At 32.5% G+C, this 15,263-nt stretch overlaps 2 protein-coding genes and 1 pseudogene across 2 annotated transcripts; 1 reads left to right on the top strand and 2 right to left on the bottom strand.

Annotated features, from left to right (window-relative positions):
- The first annotated feature begins 552 nt into the window (after nt 1–552).
- LOC120167574 (glucose-6-phosphate/phosphate translocator 1, chloroplastic-like) lies at nt 553–4,727 on the top strand. The gene is made up of 5 exons (XM_039176547.1): nt 553–1,185; nt 1,983–2,208; nt 2,598–2,820; nt 3,487–3,700; nt 4,503–4,727. Exons 1-5 carry the CDS (start codon nt 676–678, stop codon nt 4,512–4,514), a joined length of 1,185 nt encoding a protein of 394 aa, XP_039032478.1. The 5' UTR covers nt 553–675; the 3' UTR covers nt 4,515–4,727.
- A 1,865-nt stretch (nt 4,728–6,592) lies between these two features.
- On the bottom strand, nt 6,593–9,561 carry LOC120167573 (annotated as a pseudogene).
- A 4,634-nt stretch (nt 9,562–14,195) lies between these two features.
- On the bottom strand, nt 14,196–14,603 carry LOC120167597. Its single transcript, XM_039176565.1, has one exon. The coding sequence runs from the start codon at nt 14,601–14,603 to the stop codon at nt 14,196–14,198; it is 408 nt and encodes a 135-aa protein (XP_039032496.1).
- Nucleotides 14,604–15,263: the final 660 nt, after the last annotated feature.

The following is a 15,263-nucleotide window of genomic DNA, read 5'->3' as shown; positions in this document are numbered from 1 at the left end:
TTGACTTGAAGACTAACGATATTAATTTAATTTAATTTAATCGGATTTGAACTTGGGTGGGTTGGTGTTGTAGTTGGCACATTTAATTTGAAGCAACCGAGAATGGCGTCTATCTACCAACAACACCCAAACCCAACAACTTTGAAAATGTTTTCTAAATAATTTCATAAATCGAAATAAATTCAATTTCATCCGTGAATAAAAATACTTTTTAAATAGTAACATTTATTTTATTTAAAAATTATATAAAAATATTATTTTTGATTTTTTCTTATTTTTTACTAATTAAATCGATACTTAATTAATGTATAATTTTAACTTAATTAAAGCTTTTATAATAATAGAGATATGATTTTAATATATTAATGTCTTTTATACAAACTTATTAAAGTTGCTTAAATCTTGGCCTTTAAAATATGAAAACTTTCCAAATGATAAGAGAAAATAGATATATTTTTTTAATAAAATAAAATAAAAATAAATTCGTGGATTACTAGGTATTTTCGTGATTGTCGGTAACATTGTTTGAAGCCAGGTTTTGAAATTTTATTTGTCTTTTTTTGATCCTCTCCAAGGTTTTAAGAAACACCAGGTTGCATAAGAATTTCCCAGAATTCTTTTCGAAAAATTTCTCCATACACAATTCGAGTTTGGATCAAATAGCTTGAATAAAAAATGAGTTTTACCATTAAGCGATCAGGTTTAGGTACCTGCATGAATGTCACAAATTTTGGTCTTCACAGAAGATCACCTTTAACAATTTGTAGATCTTCCTTTTCACCATCTTTGAACCTTGGAAACAAGCCCGAAAGAACCAATCTTTCAGTGTCGAAGCCCTTGCATATTTCATCCATCGAGAGTATTGATAAGGGGAAAAGGCCAGTCTTCCAGTGCAAGGCTTATGAAGCTGACAAGTCACAGCCTATTGAGGCAGCTGCTGTTGAAGTGAAATCCGAAGCTGCAAAAAGGGTGAAAATTGGGATTTATTTTGCAACTTGGTGGGCTTTGAATGTGGTTTTCAATATATATAACAAGAAGGTTTTGAATGCTTACCCTTACCCTTACCCTTGGTTGACTTCAACGTTGTCTCTTGCCTGTGGTTCTTTGATGATGTTAATTTCATGGGCAACAAGGATTGCTGAGACCCCGAAGACAGATTTTGAGTTTTGGAAGACTTTGTTTCCGGTGAGTTTTTTCCCCTCTTTTTTTTTGGTGGCTGAGAAAGTAAGAGAGAAAAAAAAGTTTCGTTGTTAGGTTTTGATTCTGAATAAGTTTAATTCTAGGATCATGTTTTGTTATGTTGTCTGGACTGTAGGGAGGAAAAAAATTGTTTGGTTGCTGAAAAAGTGAGAGAAAAAGAAATTTCTGCTGTTAGGTTTTGATTCTGAATAAGTTTAATTCTAGGATCATGTTTTGTTATGTTGTTTGGACTGTAGGGAGGAAAAAGTTAAAAGTGCAGATGGCATGTATTTGGTTTTAAGAAAATTGCTGTTTGTCTGATTCCTGAGAAAATGAAGGAAAATGAAAGAGAAACTAAATTTTGGTATAATGCATCTTATCTTAAATTTAAAAAAGAAAAATCTGATGGAATAAAATAAAATTTGGTATTATTCATTAACAATTCAAAAACAGTTTTTTAGTTTTGGAAGACTTTATCCAATATGAAATAAAATCTGATAATGTTTTTGTTTGGTTGCCGAGAAAGTGAGAAAAAGTAGAAAGATTTTCTGTATGATTAAATTTCATTGTATTTTTATGCTGTTTGTACTGTTGGAAGGAAAAAAGTTACAAGAGCAGATGTCCTTTGTTTGAGGCTTTAAAAAAATTACTGTTTGTCTGATTGCTAAGAAAATGAAGGAAAATGCATCTTATCTTAAATTTAAACTTTTGATGAAATAAAATAAAATGACTGTTTGATGTATTACAGTAATATTTCTGGATTTACTCTTCTTTTTTGTTCATTTATGTTTTTTTTTTGGTAGGTTGCTGTGGCACATACAATTGGACATGTAGCAGCAACTGTGAGCATGTCTAAGGTTGCAGTTTCATTCACCCACATCATCAAGAGTGGTGAACCTGCTTTCAGTGTTTTGGTTTCCAGGTTCTTGCTCGGAGAGACCTTTCCTCCATCTGTTTACTTGTCCCTTGTTCCGATCATCGGTGGTTGCGCTCTTGCAGCAGTTACCGAACTCAACTTCAATATGACTGGTAAAATTAATAATAATCTCTTGAATGTCAATGCTGAGTTGTTACTTTTACATTTTCAAGAGTTCCGGTAAACCAACCCTCCCTAATTTTATGTCTATATGAAGTGAATGCTCTACTATTTGAACCTTGGCAAACTCCATTTGTTTAAAATTTGTTTTTCCTCGGTTTTCTTAACAACCAAACCAAAGAAGGTTCCATAAATGGTCCTTGTTTTCAGTTCTTTTAAATTTTCAAATGTGTTACCATGTTGTTGTTACTTGTTATCGGGTTTGGATTTTTGCATATATATTTTGCTTGAGGAGCCGGAATGGCATTGGGATTTTTATTTTAATCGATTTTCCCTGAAAGTTATTCAGAGTGCTGAACCTTGTTGTTCACTGTGTATTCAGGTTTTATGGGAGCTATGATCTCAAACTTCGCATTTGTCTTACGTAACATATTCTCGAAGAAGGGCATGAAGGGGAAATCTGTTAGCGGAATGAACTACTACGCTTGTCTATCTCTGTTGTCTCTCTTAATTCTCACACCTTTCGCAGTGGCTGTAGAGGGACCGCAGATGTGGGCAGCAGGATGGAAAAAGGCCTTATCTGAAATAGGACCACAGTTTGTCTGGTAATAACTTGAAGTACTAGGTTTTAAATGCTCGTTTGGTTTCCATCTGTTTAATATTTTTTAGATTTATATGTTCGACTCTGGCAGATACTTTGAATGCCTTGAGTAAACTTATCGGAATTTGTTTACTAGTTAGGATTCTGCTAAGTAGAATGTCTTCGATGCCCCATCACCTACCTATATGACCAAGTAAGAGACTATGAAAGTGTTACAGTCTATTTATTTTCACTTTGTGATCTCTATGACTTTTTATTCTGAACTACAATGATGAAGTGTCGTTCCAAATTCTGTTGTACTTTGTTGACGTGTGTGTGGGTCTTGATTTTGGTGCTCCTTTTCAAGAGCTGATTTCTTTCGTTGATTTATTAATCGAGTTTGATTAATGTTTAGTGAATTTTACGAGGAATGCTTCAAAAACCACGTACAACCTGAACTAAACTTCTATTAGCTTTCTCTTCATTTTTCTCCTTTTCCTTCGCCCAGCAACCTCATTAGAAGTTAATCTTGAAAATCGATAAAACATATTGTTTCTTTTCTTGTATGAATTTTGAACCATTACATTCTACTTATTGATTGAAATGTAAATAATGAAATATTAATGATAGGTGATATTTTACTTCTTCCCATCCACTAACAGAATTATGTTGGTTTTATTGTATTTGAAAGGTGGGTGGCGGCCCAGAGTGTTTTCTATCATCTCTACAATCAAGTCTCCTACATGTCACTTGATGAGATTTCTCCCTTGACATTTAGCATCGGGAACACCATGAAACGTATATCTGTTATAGTCTCCTCCATCATCATCTTCCACACGCCGGTGCAGCCCGTCAATGCTCTTGGAGCTGCCATCGCTGTCCTCGGAACCTTCTTGTATTCCCAGGTTAGTGATCTTGTAACTATTTACTGTGCATGCTTGTTAATGATTTTATGGCAGTTTTACGTTCTAGAAACCTGTTCTTTCTGCAGGACTATTATCAGTTCTAATTAGCTGACATGTATATGGATATACCATTCATATGGATTGTTCACATGTGACTTTTTTATGTTAGTTTCGGAGGACAATTTCCATAATGAACAAGTCTATGGAATGTCATCTTAAGAAGAACTACATGTAAGATTTCACGAGTACTAATTTAGCTGCGAATCATGTAGTCTTCTAGGTTTTTCCACCATTGTACAGGATATAGTAACGGTGGATCAAAATCCCGAATGTATTTGGTCTTTCGTGTCTTGGATCAGTTTGTTGGACAATCTTTTAAGGCCTACTCAGTGCATCATATAAGATTTTGAGGTTTGATATATCTTTTGAATTTGATAATTGAGTTCTTCTATAGAGAGTTGAATGACTTGCCAATTTTATGAGCAACCTATGGGGTGCTGTAGTTAGTTGTAAAAGAAAAGAAAATAAGTCATTAATGTTGACTTCGGGGTATGCTGGTACTAAGTTCCAATATGATAGTTGACATCTTTGGTGGTAGGAGGTTTCGATTAACCAGTGTCGACCATACCATGCGTGTCATCCTGCAAGCTCATGCATAGTTTATGCCTTGTTCCTTAGTCCAAGATGTTCATATTTCGTAGTAAATAGTAGTACGAGTCACTCTTAAATTCTTATATAGAAGTTTGTATCGAGGATGATCAAGATCCGATATATGTATTCATGCCTGTTTCTGTTTTTGCAGGCAAAAGCATGAGGAAAAATGGGTTTCGAGAATTTTGATGTATCATAGACGATGAGAAAAAGCAAACATCATCTGAAGAAAGTTGGCTCAGATGAGTGCATGTTTTTAATGTTCTTTAGCATTAGATTGATGCTGGATTTTGGTCATGGTGTAGATATACTTAATAATGATGATGATAAATAAACAATTCATACGGTGGATTAGTTATGTCATTGCTGACATGAATGAAAACAAAGAGAACATTGATGTTTGTTTACTTCATTGTGTTGAACATACTTTGATATTTTGATATACAAAAATTTATTAATAATTTTAACAAATTTTATGATTATATTTGATTCGATTATTTGCATATAAAAACTTTTTTCTAGAGTTAAAAACTCCTTTTTACTCTTTACTTTCTTGAAAAATTAAGTCAAAATAAGTTTGGAACAAATTTTCCAAGAGTTTCGAATTTTAAGCGAACAAAAAATATTTTTGAGCATAATGGTATTGATACTACAAAATAATATTAATATTGTTCATGTGATATCAATAAGTGTCGATGTTAAAAGTTTAAAAATATATAGTAGTACAAATACTAATCAAGGCGGTACCGATATTGCTTATTGATTTGATAAAACAGTAAGCAATCAAATAGAACCAAACAAATTCAAGTCAACATTTTTCAATATATATTGCTTTGAAGTTTAAAGTTAAGGTAATAGATGCAGATTTCATAGAGAAAATTGAATCACTCTAAAATTATTTGTCAATTTTTCATTTCTTGTAAAAAAATCAATGGAATAATTGAAATTGCTTAAATGTATAATCGAATATAAAGTTTTATTTTTATTTGTTTTGCCAATAAAAGTGTTTTTTATTTTTCATTATTTTTACTAGAATTTTTTTATAATCATCGGTATTCAAATCATTTGATTAATTAGAATCAAATACTTCATAGATTCATTATAAGTATAATCTCACATTTCAATTTATTTTATTCATAATGTGGCAACATTTCCGAACCTAGCTCCAACATTAATAACATTAAGGACCAAACTGAAACAAGTGAAAATAATGGACAAAAATGTTTTAAAAAAATTATATAATTTTATCAGGAAAAATAAAACACGTGCATTAGAGATCTTTATTATACAAGCACGAGCACATTAGGACGCGACGACAGTATGTGTATATAGTGCTTATCTTTAATTTCTCAAAAAGTGTTTGTTTAAAATGTTATATTTAAACATTTAAAAAAATAAATTCATATCTAAAACAAATATGAGATTTAAAAATCTTATGATCAAAACTTAATGATTTTAAGTTATCAAATACAAGTCTTGAACTGATCAGATCCATATCAGTACAACAATCAGACACCTTTAGATACTAAAATCATGAGTATTTTAAAAGATAACAATAATCTTTGATTGTGATGCTCATATAGATCTGATCAAATTCGAGACATATCTTTGACAACTTAAATTAATAAGTTTTAGTCATAAGATTATCAAATCTAATATTGTTTAGATATTTGTTTTATTTTCTTAAAGTGATTAAATATAATTTTTTAAACATACACTCATTAAGTGGTTGAAGATAAATCTTATACACGTGCTATCATCGCTGCCTAACATACTCATGTTTGTGTTAATACAATTACCTGCTGAAGACACGTAACATGCATGTTTCATTTTTTTCATATAAAATTAGTATAATTTTCTTTGTACCTTCTATCCCATTATTTTCAATTCTTTAAGTTTGGTCTTAAATGCTGCCAACAGTGAAAGCTACACCTGAGAATGTTACCACATCAACAAGATCACACCTTACAAAATGTGACTTTTGAAAAAACATGACCTACATTGCAAGCCTTTATCAAAAGGACACTTTCCTAAATAATTCCTTTGAGTGCTATTTACATAAATAGTTTTAAAACGAATATTATTCTCAAATTGTTTATTTTTACATTATTTTTGCTAGAATTTCCGTCATGGTGGTCTTAAAAATCCTTTCTACCTTTTGTTTATTTCTTGAATTTAATAAGATTAAAATAAAAAAGAAACCTTTAAATATCTTCATTAAATAAAATATCCAATGAAGAATGAGGATTATATAAACATAAACTGTCTTAAATTTTCCGTAATTGTGTTCATACATGTAAAACAAAGTAAGTAATACTTATTAAGGAACAATGTGAAACACCATGAAAGCATTTCTTTTACAACATGGGACTGAGCAATTTATTTTCATGGTGGGTGAAGAAAAATTAATGGGGAAAAAAAAGAGCCACAACAACATCAAAGCTTACACCTCCAAATGCTTAATTGCTGTTTGAACATCCTTATCTCCTCTGCCACTGCAGTTAACCACAACTTTGGTACCATTTGGTAGAATTGGACACAGTTTCTCCAAGTAAGCCAGTGCATGTGACGTCTCCAATGCTGGGATTATGCCCTCCAGTCGAGATAATCGCTTGAATGCTGCATTATGACCCGTAAGAACCAATGGTAACAGTTACAAATAGTTCTATAAGTGATAAAGCTGACTGAAATGTGGAATAAAATGTATCAACTCAAGCACCAGCGTGCAATCAAATGACATAAATATAAGGGGGAAAAGGCAGGCAAATATCCAACGTGTATATGAAAATAGGTGTGATGGAAATGTTAGGATGTGCAAAGTGCAACCATAAATCACCATCTAAAGACCGATCGTATAATCAATCTCTTTAATAAAAGGAGAGAAGGATGCAAGAATGCTTCGGCCTTCAAGAACATTTCACATGTAATGTTAAAATCAGTCGAAACATTTTTAAGGAAATATGTTAGATCAACAGCCCATCACAGAGCAATCAAAATGAACTGTTGACAATAAAATGTCGATATTCTGACTGCATTAGAGAATTAAAGAAACAAAGAGATGATTAGGTGAAAAAAGACTGAAGGCTATGGCATATGTTTCTACACCATATGAAACTTTCCTAGGTCCTATGGTTTATGCTTTTTTATTAAGCTTAAAAAAGTCAAACAAAGGTATGAGCAATGTTCTAATATGGAGCAGCAGACAGGTTTTAGGGTTGAACAGCAATAATGTGCCTATAAGAACAACTATTTTATTTAGAAAGAATACGCTTTGGTCTTTGGGTAGTAACCTTACTATCAGATATGATATAACGAAGCATTTGAAACAAATTGCACTGTAGTTCCATACCTTCCAGTGCTTCTTCGTCTGTGACACTGTGGTACTCAGCACGCCCTACGTCTTTCAGAAAACTGTGTTCAGGTCCAACCCCGGGATAATCCAAGCTGATAGCCACAACAAAAAGTTGCCAAGTTATTTAAAATAAAACAAAACAAGCTAGATAGAAATGAATGAATTCATTATGAAATCCCAACCCTGCGCTAATTGAATGAGGTTCAACTATTTGTCCATCTTCATCCTGTAATAAGTAGCTCATAGCTCCATGCAACACTCCGACTTCTCCCTTGGTCAAAGTAGCAGCATGCTTGCCGCTATCCAAACCAAACCCTGCAGCTTCTACACCAATCAACCTAACATCCTTGTCGTTAACAAATTCATGGAAAAGTCCCATAGCATTTGAACCTCCACCAACACATGCAATCAATATATCTGGTTTCCCTCCCCATTTTTCCAGAGCCTGTTTTCTTGTTTCTTTACCAATCACTGCATGGAACTCTCTGACCATCATAGGGTATGGATGTGGACCAGCAACTGACCCCAAAATATAATGAGTTGTCTCCACGTTGGTCACCCAATCCCGGATTGCTTCTGATGTAGCGTCCTTCAGCGTTGCAGTGCCTGAATGAACTGCTCTAACCTGGGTGGCAAAAGATACAATTTAAAACCAAACTACACAAAAGGCAAATCAACCAATCCAAAGATAAAGGTGATAAAGAATCTGCACTATAATACTTACCTCCGCACCAAGAAGCCGCATTCTGAAAACATTAAGTGCCTGTCTTTCCATATCTTGAGCTCCCATGTAAATGACGCACTGCAAACCAAACCTTGCACAGACAGTAGCTGTTGCAACTCCATGCTGGCCAGCCCCCGTTTCAGCAATAATCCGCTTCTTGCCCAAACGTTTAGCGAGCAATGCCTGAGCAACAGCATTATTGATCTTGTGAGCACCAGTGTGGTTAAGATCCTCCCTCTTAAGGTATATTTCTGGCCCTTCACTGTTAGGACGCTTGTAATGCTCAGACAGCCGCTCTGCGAAATAAAGCGGACTTTCCCTACCAACATAGTCTTTCAAAATCCCAGCTAGTTCTTCCTGCAAATCATGAATAGTTTTCTTGTAAATCACTACTCCCAATTCTAAAAACAAAAATTCTCGCAAAAGAGCTATTGCAAAGCTCAAATTCTTCAGAAGCTCACTACATTTCCTACATTTTTTTAAGTGAAAATGCTTTTGATGTAATTCTACAGAAATTTGAATTTTATAACAAGAAATGTCCTAAGGAAAGCAAAAGTCATTGTCAAAAGTTGCAATCAAAGTAACTGAAGTAAGAATGAAAAGATAATCATTTCCATATCCTATCTATAAAGTCAGCACAATTTCTTCTGCTAACCAATAACCAAATTCCTAGAAAAATAACAGACATTTCCCAAATTCCAACACAGAGCACACAAAATACCAAATTCAAACTAACCCTAATACGCATTCATTAAATAATCACATATGAATACGTGTAAGGTGGATCAATGACGGAACTAACCTGAAATTTATCATCTTTAGCGAGGGAATGAAAAGCAGTTTCCAGGTCAGAGAGAGCAGACATTAAGGTTTCGGGAACATATTTCCCGCCAAATTTTCCGAAACGACCGAACGAGTCAGGACGCTGCCATACTGTCGGATCTGACTCCATTGAAACCGGAGCAACGGTGACTGATTCTCTGCTTAACGTACAATTAATGGAAAAAAGCTTCACTGGTGTCCGCGGAGATGTAAATTTATTGAAATTGAATGGAAATGTGGGGAGGAGGAAGAAGAAGATGAAAGGGGATTGGAAAGGCGGATAGTGGCTGTGCTAGTGCATGCGGCGGCCATTTTCAAGATTTTTAAATTTTAGGGCTTTTATTTATTTATTTATTTTGAAGTGGATTGGTTTATCGTAAAAGCAATGGCCAATGGGAGCAAATGTGATAAAAAAAATTCTTTTTGAAAAAAAAAATACTCAGAGGAGAGAAGAGAAATTTTAATATAATCGATATAAAAATATCAATTAATAATTTTTAATCACATACTCCAAATATTATTGATAATAAACCTATTATATTGAACATAGTACTATACCAAAAATAGTATAAATCTTTATTTTTATTACATATATTAATATTAAACCTATACAGAAATTAAGGGATGAGCATGAGTTATATCAAATGATATTTTTGGCCAATTCGAATCTAGTTTGAATATAACAATATTTCATTCATCATTCGGTTCGACTCAAATTTAGAAAAAATTTATCCGATCCAAAGTCTAGTTTGATTTTAAGATAAAAAATCATACTCGACTTGATCCAACACAAGTATATATATTTCATTTTTATTAGGTATAATAGATACCTAATTAAAAAAAATATAGACAGAGAGATATTATAATAATTATTTTTAAATATTAAAATTTAATTATGTCATTATTTTTGAGTCGGATCGAATTAACTAATTTTTACCTGAAAATTAAATTCAAACTCGATTCAATTTAAATTAATTTTTTAAAAAAAACAATCAATTTTATAAAATTTAATCGAGTAAAAACCGTCGAACTCTTAACGAAATGTCCATCCATAATTGGAATGGATAATTTTTTAGAACAGGGAATGAAGACAAAACAGATCATTAGGCCGAAAAACAAGGCCTGGGCAGTGGGCATCAACTACATGATGACGTGTGACATAAGTATTATTTGTTCTTTTTTTCATGATTTTATATATTTCTAAGAATATTTTAAGTTAATGTGAATAAATAAAACTATTTATCTCATGATTTGAACCCAAAAAAATATACTTGTAAAAAATTGAGTTAACTGCATCATATGTTCTTAAAATATGATCCTTATTTTAAATTGGGCCATAAAGTTTTGAATATTCTAATTTCATCCTTAAATTATTCTTTTAATTTAAATTAGTACCCAAACTTTTGAACATATTAAATTCATCCCCAAACTATAACCCTCATTCTATATTGATCCCTAAGCTTTTAAATATTATGATTTCAACTTTGAAGTTTCAAATGATTTAGGGGGATATTATTGACATGTACAAAAGTTTGGGGACTAATTTAGAATAAGATTCATAGTTTGAGGGTGAGTTTGGAATGTTAAAAAATTTGGGACCAATTTAGAATATAAATCATAGTTTAGGGATGAAATTAAAATATTTAAAAGTTTAGGGATCAATTAAAATAAGAGTCATAGTTTAAAGATGTATGTTGCAATTAACTCAAAAAGATTTTAACCTAAAACTTATCTATATAAATCTTAATCACTTAAACAACGCAACATTATTTAATGAAAATGTACATTTTATTAAAAACTTTTCTAAAGTTTGTGTGAGGTTATTTCACTTGACAAACAAATTTAAATATATATTTTATAAATAAATATTATTTTCAAAAAGAAAATTTAAGCGATGTTATTTAGATTAAAAAAACACATCAAAGATAAGGTGGTCCGACAAAAAGAGAGTAAAATTGGGTTTTTTTTTTATCAAAATATCAGCAAAAAATTATTAAAGACAAATAATACACATTGTTAGTTAATTTTTTATCTAACACATATTTTTGTTACGTGGCAAAAAGACGCGTTTTATAAAAAGCGTTTTATTGATGTTACATTGCTTTATGCAGAACACATCTATTTTTGTGGTTGTCCACCTGAAAGGTGCTTTATGTAAAATGCGTCTCTCTAATTAATTCTTTTTTTAAAATCTACAAAATAAAATCTAAAAATAGAATTCAAATATAACATAAAAAGTTTAATTCAAATATAACATTAAAGATAACATTTAAATCTAAAATTTAATTCAAATATAGCATAAACAATTTATATTAAAACTAATATAATAGTAAAATTTTAATTGGAAGAAGGACCTTCGTAAAAAAAATTACCTTCGAATTTTTTTAATTATTATATTAATTTTAACACTAAATTTTTATGGTATCTATGAATTAAATTTCAGATTTAATTGTTATATTTGAATTATATTTTTTATGTTATATTTGAATTTTATTTTTAGATTCTACTATGTATATTAATTATTATTTTTTTAAAATTATACAACGTGACACTTTCTGCATAAAGTAACTTTCAAGTAGATGATTACTTATGCATAAGGCGCGTTCTATAAAAAATGTTTTTATTAACTAGAATATCATTTTGTAAGACGTTCTTTTTGTAGAACGCGTTTTTTTACCACGTAATAGAAATGAGTGATAAATCGAAAAATTAATTAGAATGAGTATTTTTTATAATTACTAATTTTTTTGAATGATATTTGGGTAAAATTTCCGAAAAGTTAGGCAGTAAAATTGCCCAATAGGCAACATAATAAAAAGAAAACCCACGTGTCAATTTCAATTGCAATAGGTTCTGGTTTTGCTTCATTAAAGAAGAAACCTAAATAAGGTTTAGTTGACGATTGAAACAGGAAGATTGGGACCAAATAATTATATTTGAGGACCATCCACTTTATTCCTAGGCACATCCACAAGTCAGAGACATGATCCATGAAACAAGGGTTTTCTGCCCCACTTTTTCAACATTCCAGACCCTCTTCACCCAACCATCACTACACCATTTAATTTATTACCTATTCTAGGTTCAGGACAGAAGAGTTCGGACATATGATTCAAACCTAATCATTATGTCAATAGACTCAGAAAATCATACAGGTCAACTGCCATTAGATTAGTAAATTAAATCTAATTATATTACGAAAACATAGTAGGAAATGATTTAGATTAAACATGTCATATACAATCAAAATTGTTGATGGTAATTAAGTGATTACCTCGATGGTGGATGATTCATTCATTTTGACGTGGATGGGGAGTCGTAGTCGATGATTGATCGGTTAATAATTAATAAGATTAAAGTTAAAGATGTAGGAGAGAGTTGCGAACTAAAATGAATTTTCTAAGAAGTATTTGAAGGAAAAGGAGATATTTTTCTCTGTTTGTCATCGAAGTTTATATAATTACTTTAGGATCATCATTATTATTCGTAAGCGAATATGATAAAATAGATTGATATGAGACTGATGCGTCGATTTCTTTGTAAGAAAATCTGGGTGGTCTTGTTATTGATTTTGATGATCTTCTTTAATGACTCTCCTACTTTACTTCCGGACGGATCTTGAAAAGCAGATAAGGGATTGTGAAATTATCTCTCCGGAAAAAGTTATATATCCGGAAGTATAATCAAAATGAATAAATAAAAAAACAATCACACAGTTATCTGGGTGCCTTAAAAGCACATAAGTTGCTCATGGGACCGTAAATCCCTACCATTCACTAGGTTGGACGTCACGGTCTGAAATATGTAAACATAATCTTAACTTTGCTTCACAATTCTATTCATAAAAGAACATCAAAGACCATGACACCGATAAGGTATTGCCGTTTTAAGACCTCACTTTTAACATATAAAAACTGCAATTAAAATGACGTAATCCACTATGTACTTTGTTAAATTTTAATACACGGCCAGTACAAGATTCACGACTCCAAAGACCATGACAACAAACCGTATCTTATATAATCTCTAAGAAACCCTTGCCATTAAAGACATAACAGTTACTTCGGTTTTCTTGTCTCGTGGCGTTAATGGACATCTACTTTTCCCCAATAATAAGTTCTTTCTTCAAATTTTCATACCATATTTGAAAGGAATGTGGTGTTGGAGGTACGGTCTCACCCTTGAAATTTTATAATTTTGTTCCTAAATTTCTAATATAATCTTCTAAGTTCGTATCCCGGCATAAATTTCTGCATCCGTCCATGAATACTGAACACATCCGTATTAATTTCAAAACCAATACAGAAGCAGCAGTACGGTGAAAAAATCTTGGTAGTTCATTTATACAATGCTTATCAGCAGTAGGTAACTAACAATACCATGCAACAAACAACATTAAGATAAAGCAATGTGATGTAGTTGAAGGAAAACAGGCAGTGTTAGTTAGAAGCTTAAACGTTCAATGTAGTTCAATTTAAATAAAGAGAGATCGAACGCATTTGAAGACCAAACAACCAGTGGAAACAACAAGAACAAAGCAGTGGCCAAAATGTTGCAGTTGAAATGGCTGCACGTCGTCCTGTTGAAATAGGTATCAAAGGCACTGTGGGATCCTTGGTAATGCGAGAGATCGAGTACTTCAGCCGGCTCGAACTCGAGATACACTGTTGGGATTGCTCGAACAAGCCTCGTTGTAGATTTATTGTTGGACCAATTGTGGCAGCTGAAAAGAAGAAGAAAGGAGGAGGGAGCAAGCTTGTAGCAAGCATTTGTTCAATGGTGGGAAAATAGGCCGGTCGGGGTTTCGGGTTTTGGATATAGGAACCTGAAATCGGATTTGAAGAAGTTTCAAGTCTAGATAATGCTTTCGGAAAGCTTGGAGAATCCGAGCTTCTTCAGACGATTTGTTATAGGACTCGCCCATGCTCGATCCGAATTCCTACATTTTATGTCCACAACTTCAACAATGTTGGACACTTTTTGTCACTTTTGTGCCTGATGGGAGTTCTTTCTAATGCAACGTTTTCAGAGCCAAGCATTGGCATCTGATGGACGTTTTTAGAAAAGCTTTGTGTCTTCTGAACAGAACTTTGGGGGCTTTTATAACTCATGCCGTTGCGACCGCTGCTGGTGCCGACTCCATCCGACAATTTCCTCTGCTGTAATCGTCTCGGAATCGGCGATGAACTGGCAACCGATGTGGCCAGAGACTTGTGTCTAAGAGATACAGGTGTTTGCTTTGGTGTTTTAATGGAGTCCAGTTCCCTTGTCATCAGTGAACTGATTGTCCCTTTAGTTCCCACCTTGATTGATCCTCCACCACCGCCATTGATAGCTTCTAGTTTCTGAACCATGTTTGATGTTTCCTTCACAATTATATGATTATTGTAAGCCTTTTCAAGCCTGTTTCTTGCTAGATATTTCAATGAAAGAACTCAAAAAACCTGTCATCCATCAACAAAAATGAATCAAAAAAATGAAATCAGCATATACTTGAGTAACCATTGAAGAATTTTAACGAACAGATAGGTTATAGGGTTGAATCTCAACATCTGCAACATTTTTCCATATCCAAAACTTCATTTGTAATCAGAATGAATTGAGTGTTACCCCATCAAAATTTCTGGTCAGTTCTTGAAATATGAATATGACACATCAGATTATGAATCAAACCCTTAAACGGTTAACCAAGTTCTCAATTTTTTGCATCAAATCCCATCACAAAATCATAAACCAAAAGGAAATCCCATCAAGAATCAAGCAGAAATAGGGTCAAATCTTGAAGAAAAAAATTACAAATAAAAAAGCATCCAACTTTCATGTAATTCAACATAATAATAGACCTTTCCAACCACAAGAAATCATTCCAAAATCACAACAGAAGTTCATAAAGAGCTGAAAGTTAAAAGCTTACCCCTTTATATACAAAGTAAATGAACTCAGCAACTTTGGAGATGACTCATTGAACTGAATATGACTCAAAAAAAAAAACTGAAGCTACACTATGTGAAAAC

This window comes from Hibiscus syriacus, unplaced genomic scaffold, assembly GCF_006381635.1.
Source record: "Hibiscus syriacus cultivar Baekdansim isolate YM2019G1 unplaced genomic scaffold, ASM638163v2 tig00111689_pilon, whole genome shotgun sequence".
NCBI classification, from domain to species: domain Eukaryota; kingdom Viridiplantae; phylum Streptophyta; class Magnoliopsida; order Malvales; family Malvaceae; genus Hibiscus; species Hibiscus syriacus.
This window is presented reverse-complemented; position numbering and strand designations above follow the sequence as displayed.

Excerpts from the sequence above, each read along its gene's own strand:
- LOC120167574 (XM_039176547.1), top strand. The coding sequence starts at position 676 with ATGAGTTTTACCATTAAGCGATCAGGTTTAGGTACCTGCATGAATGTC. Across the intron at positions 1,186-1,982 it reads TTTGGAAGACTTTGTTTCCG|GTTGCTGTGGCACATACAAT; the intron begins GTGAGTTTTTTC and ends TTTTTTTGGTAG. Across the intron at positions 2,209-2,597 it reads ACTCAACTTCAATATGACTG|GTTTTATGGGAGCTATGATC; the intron begins GTAAAATTAATA and ends CTGTGTATTCAG.
- LOC120167597 (XM_039176565.1), bottom strand. The coding sequence starts at position 14,603 with ATGGTTCAGAAACTAGAAGCTATCAATGGCGGTGGTGGAGGATCAATC.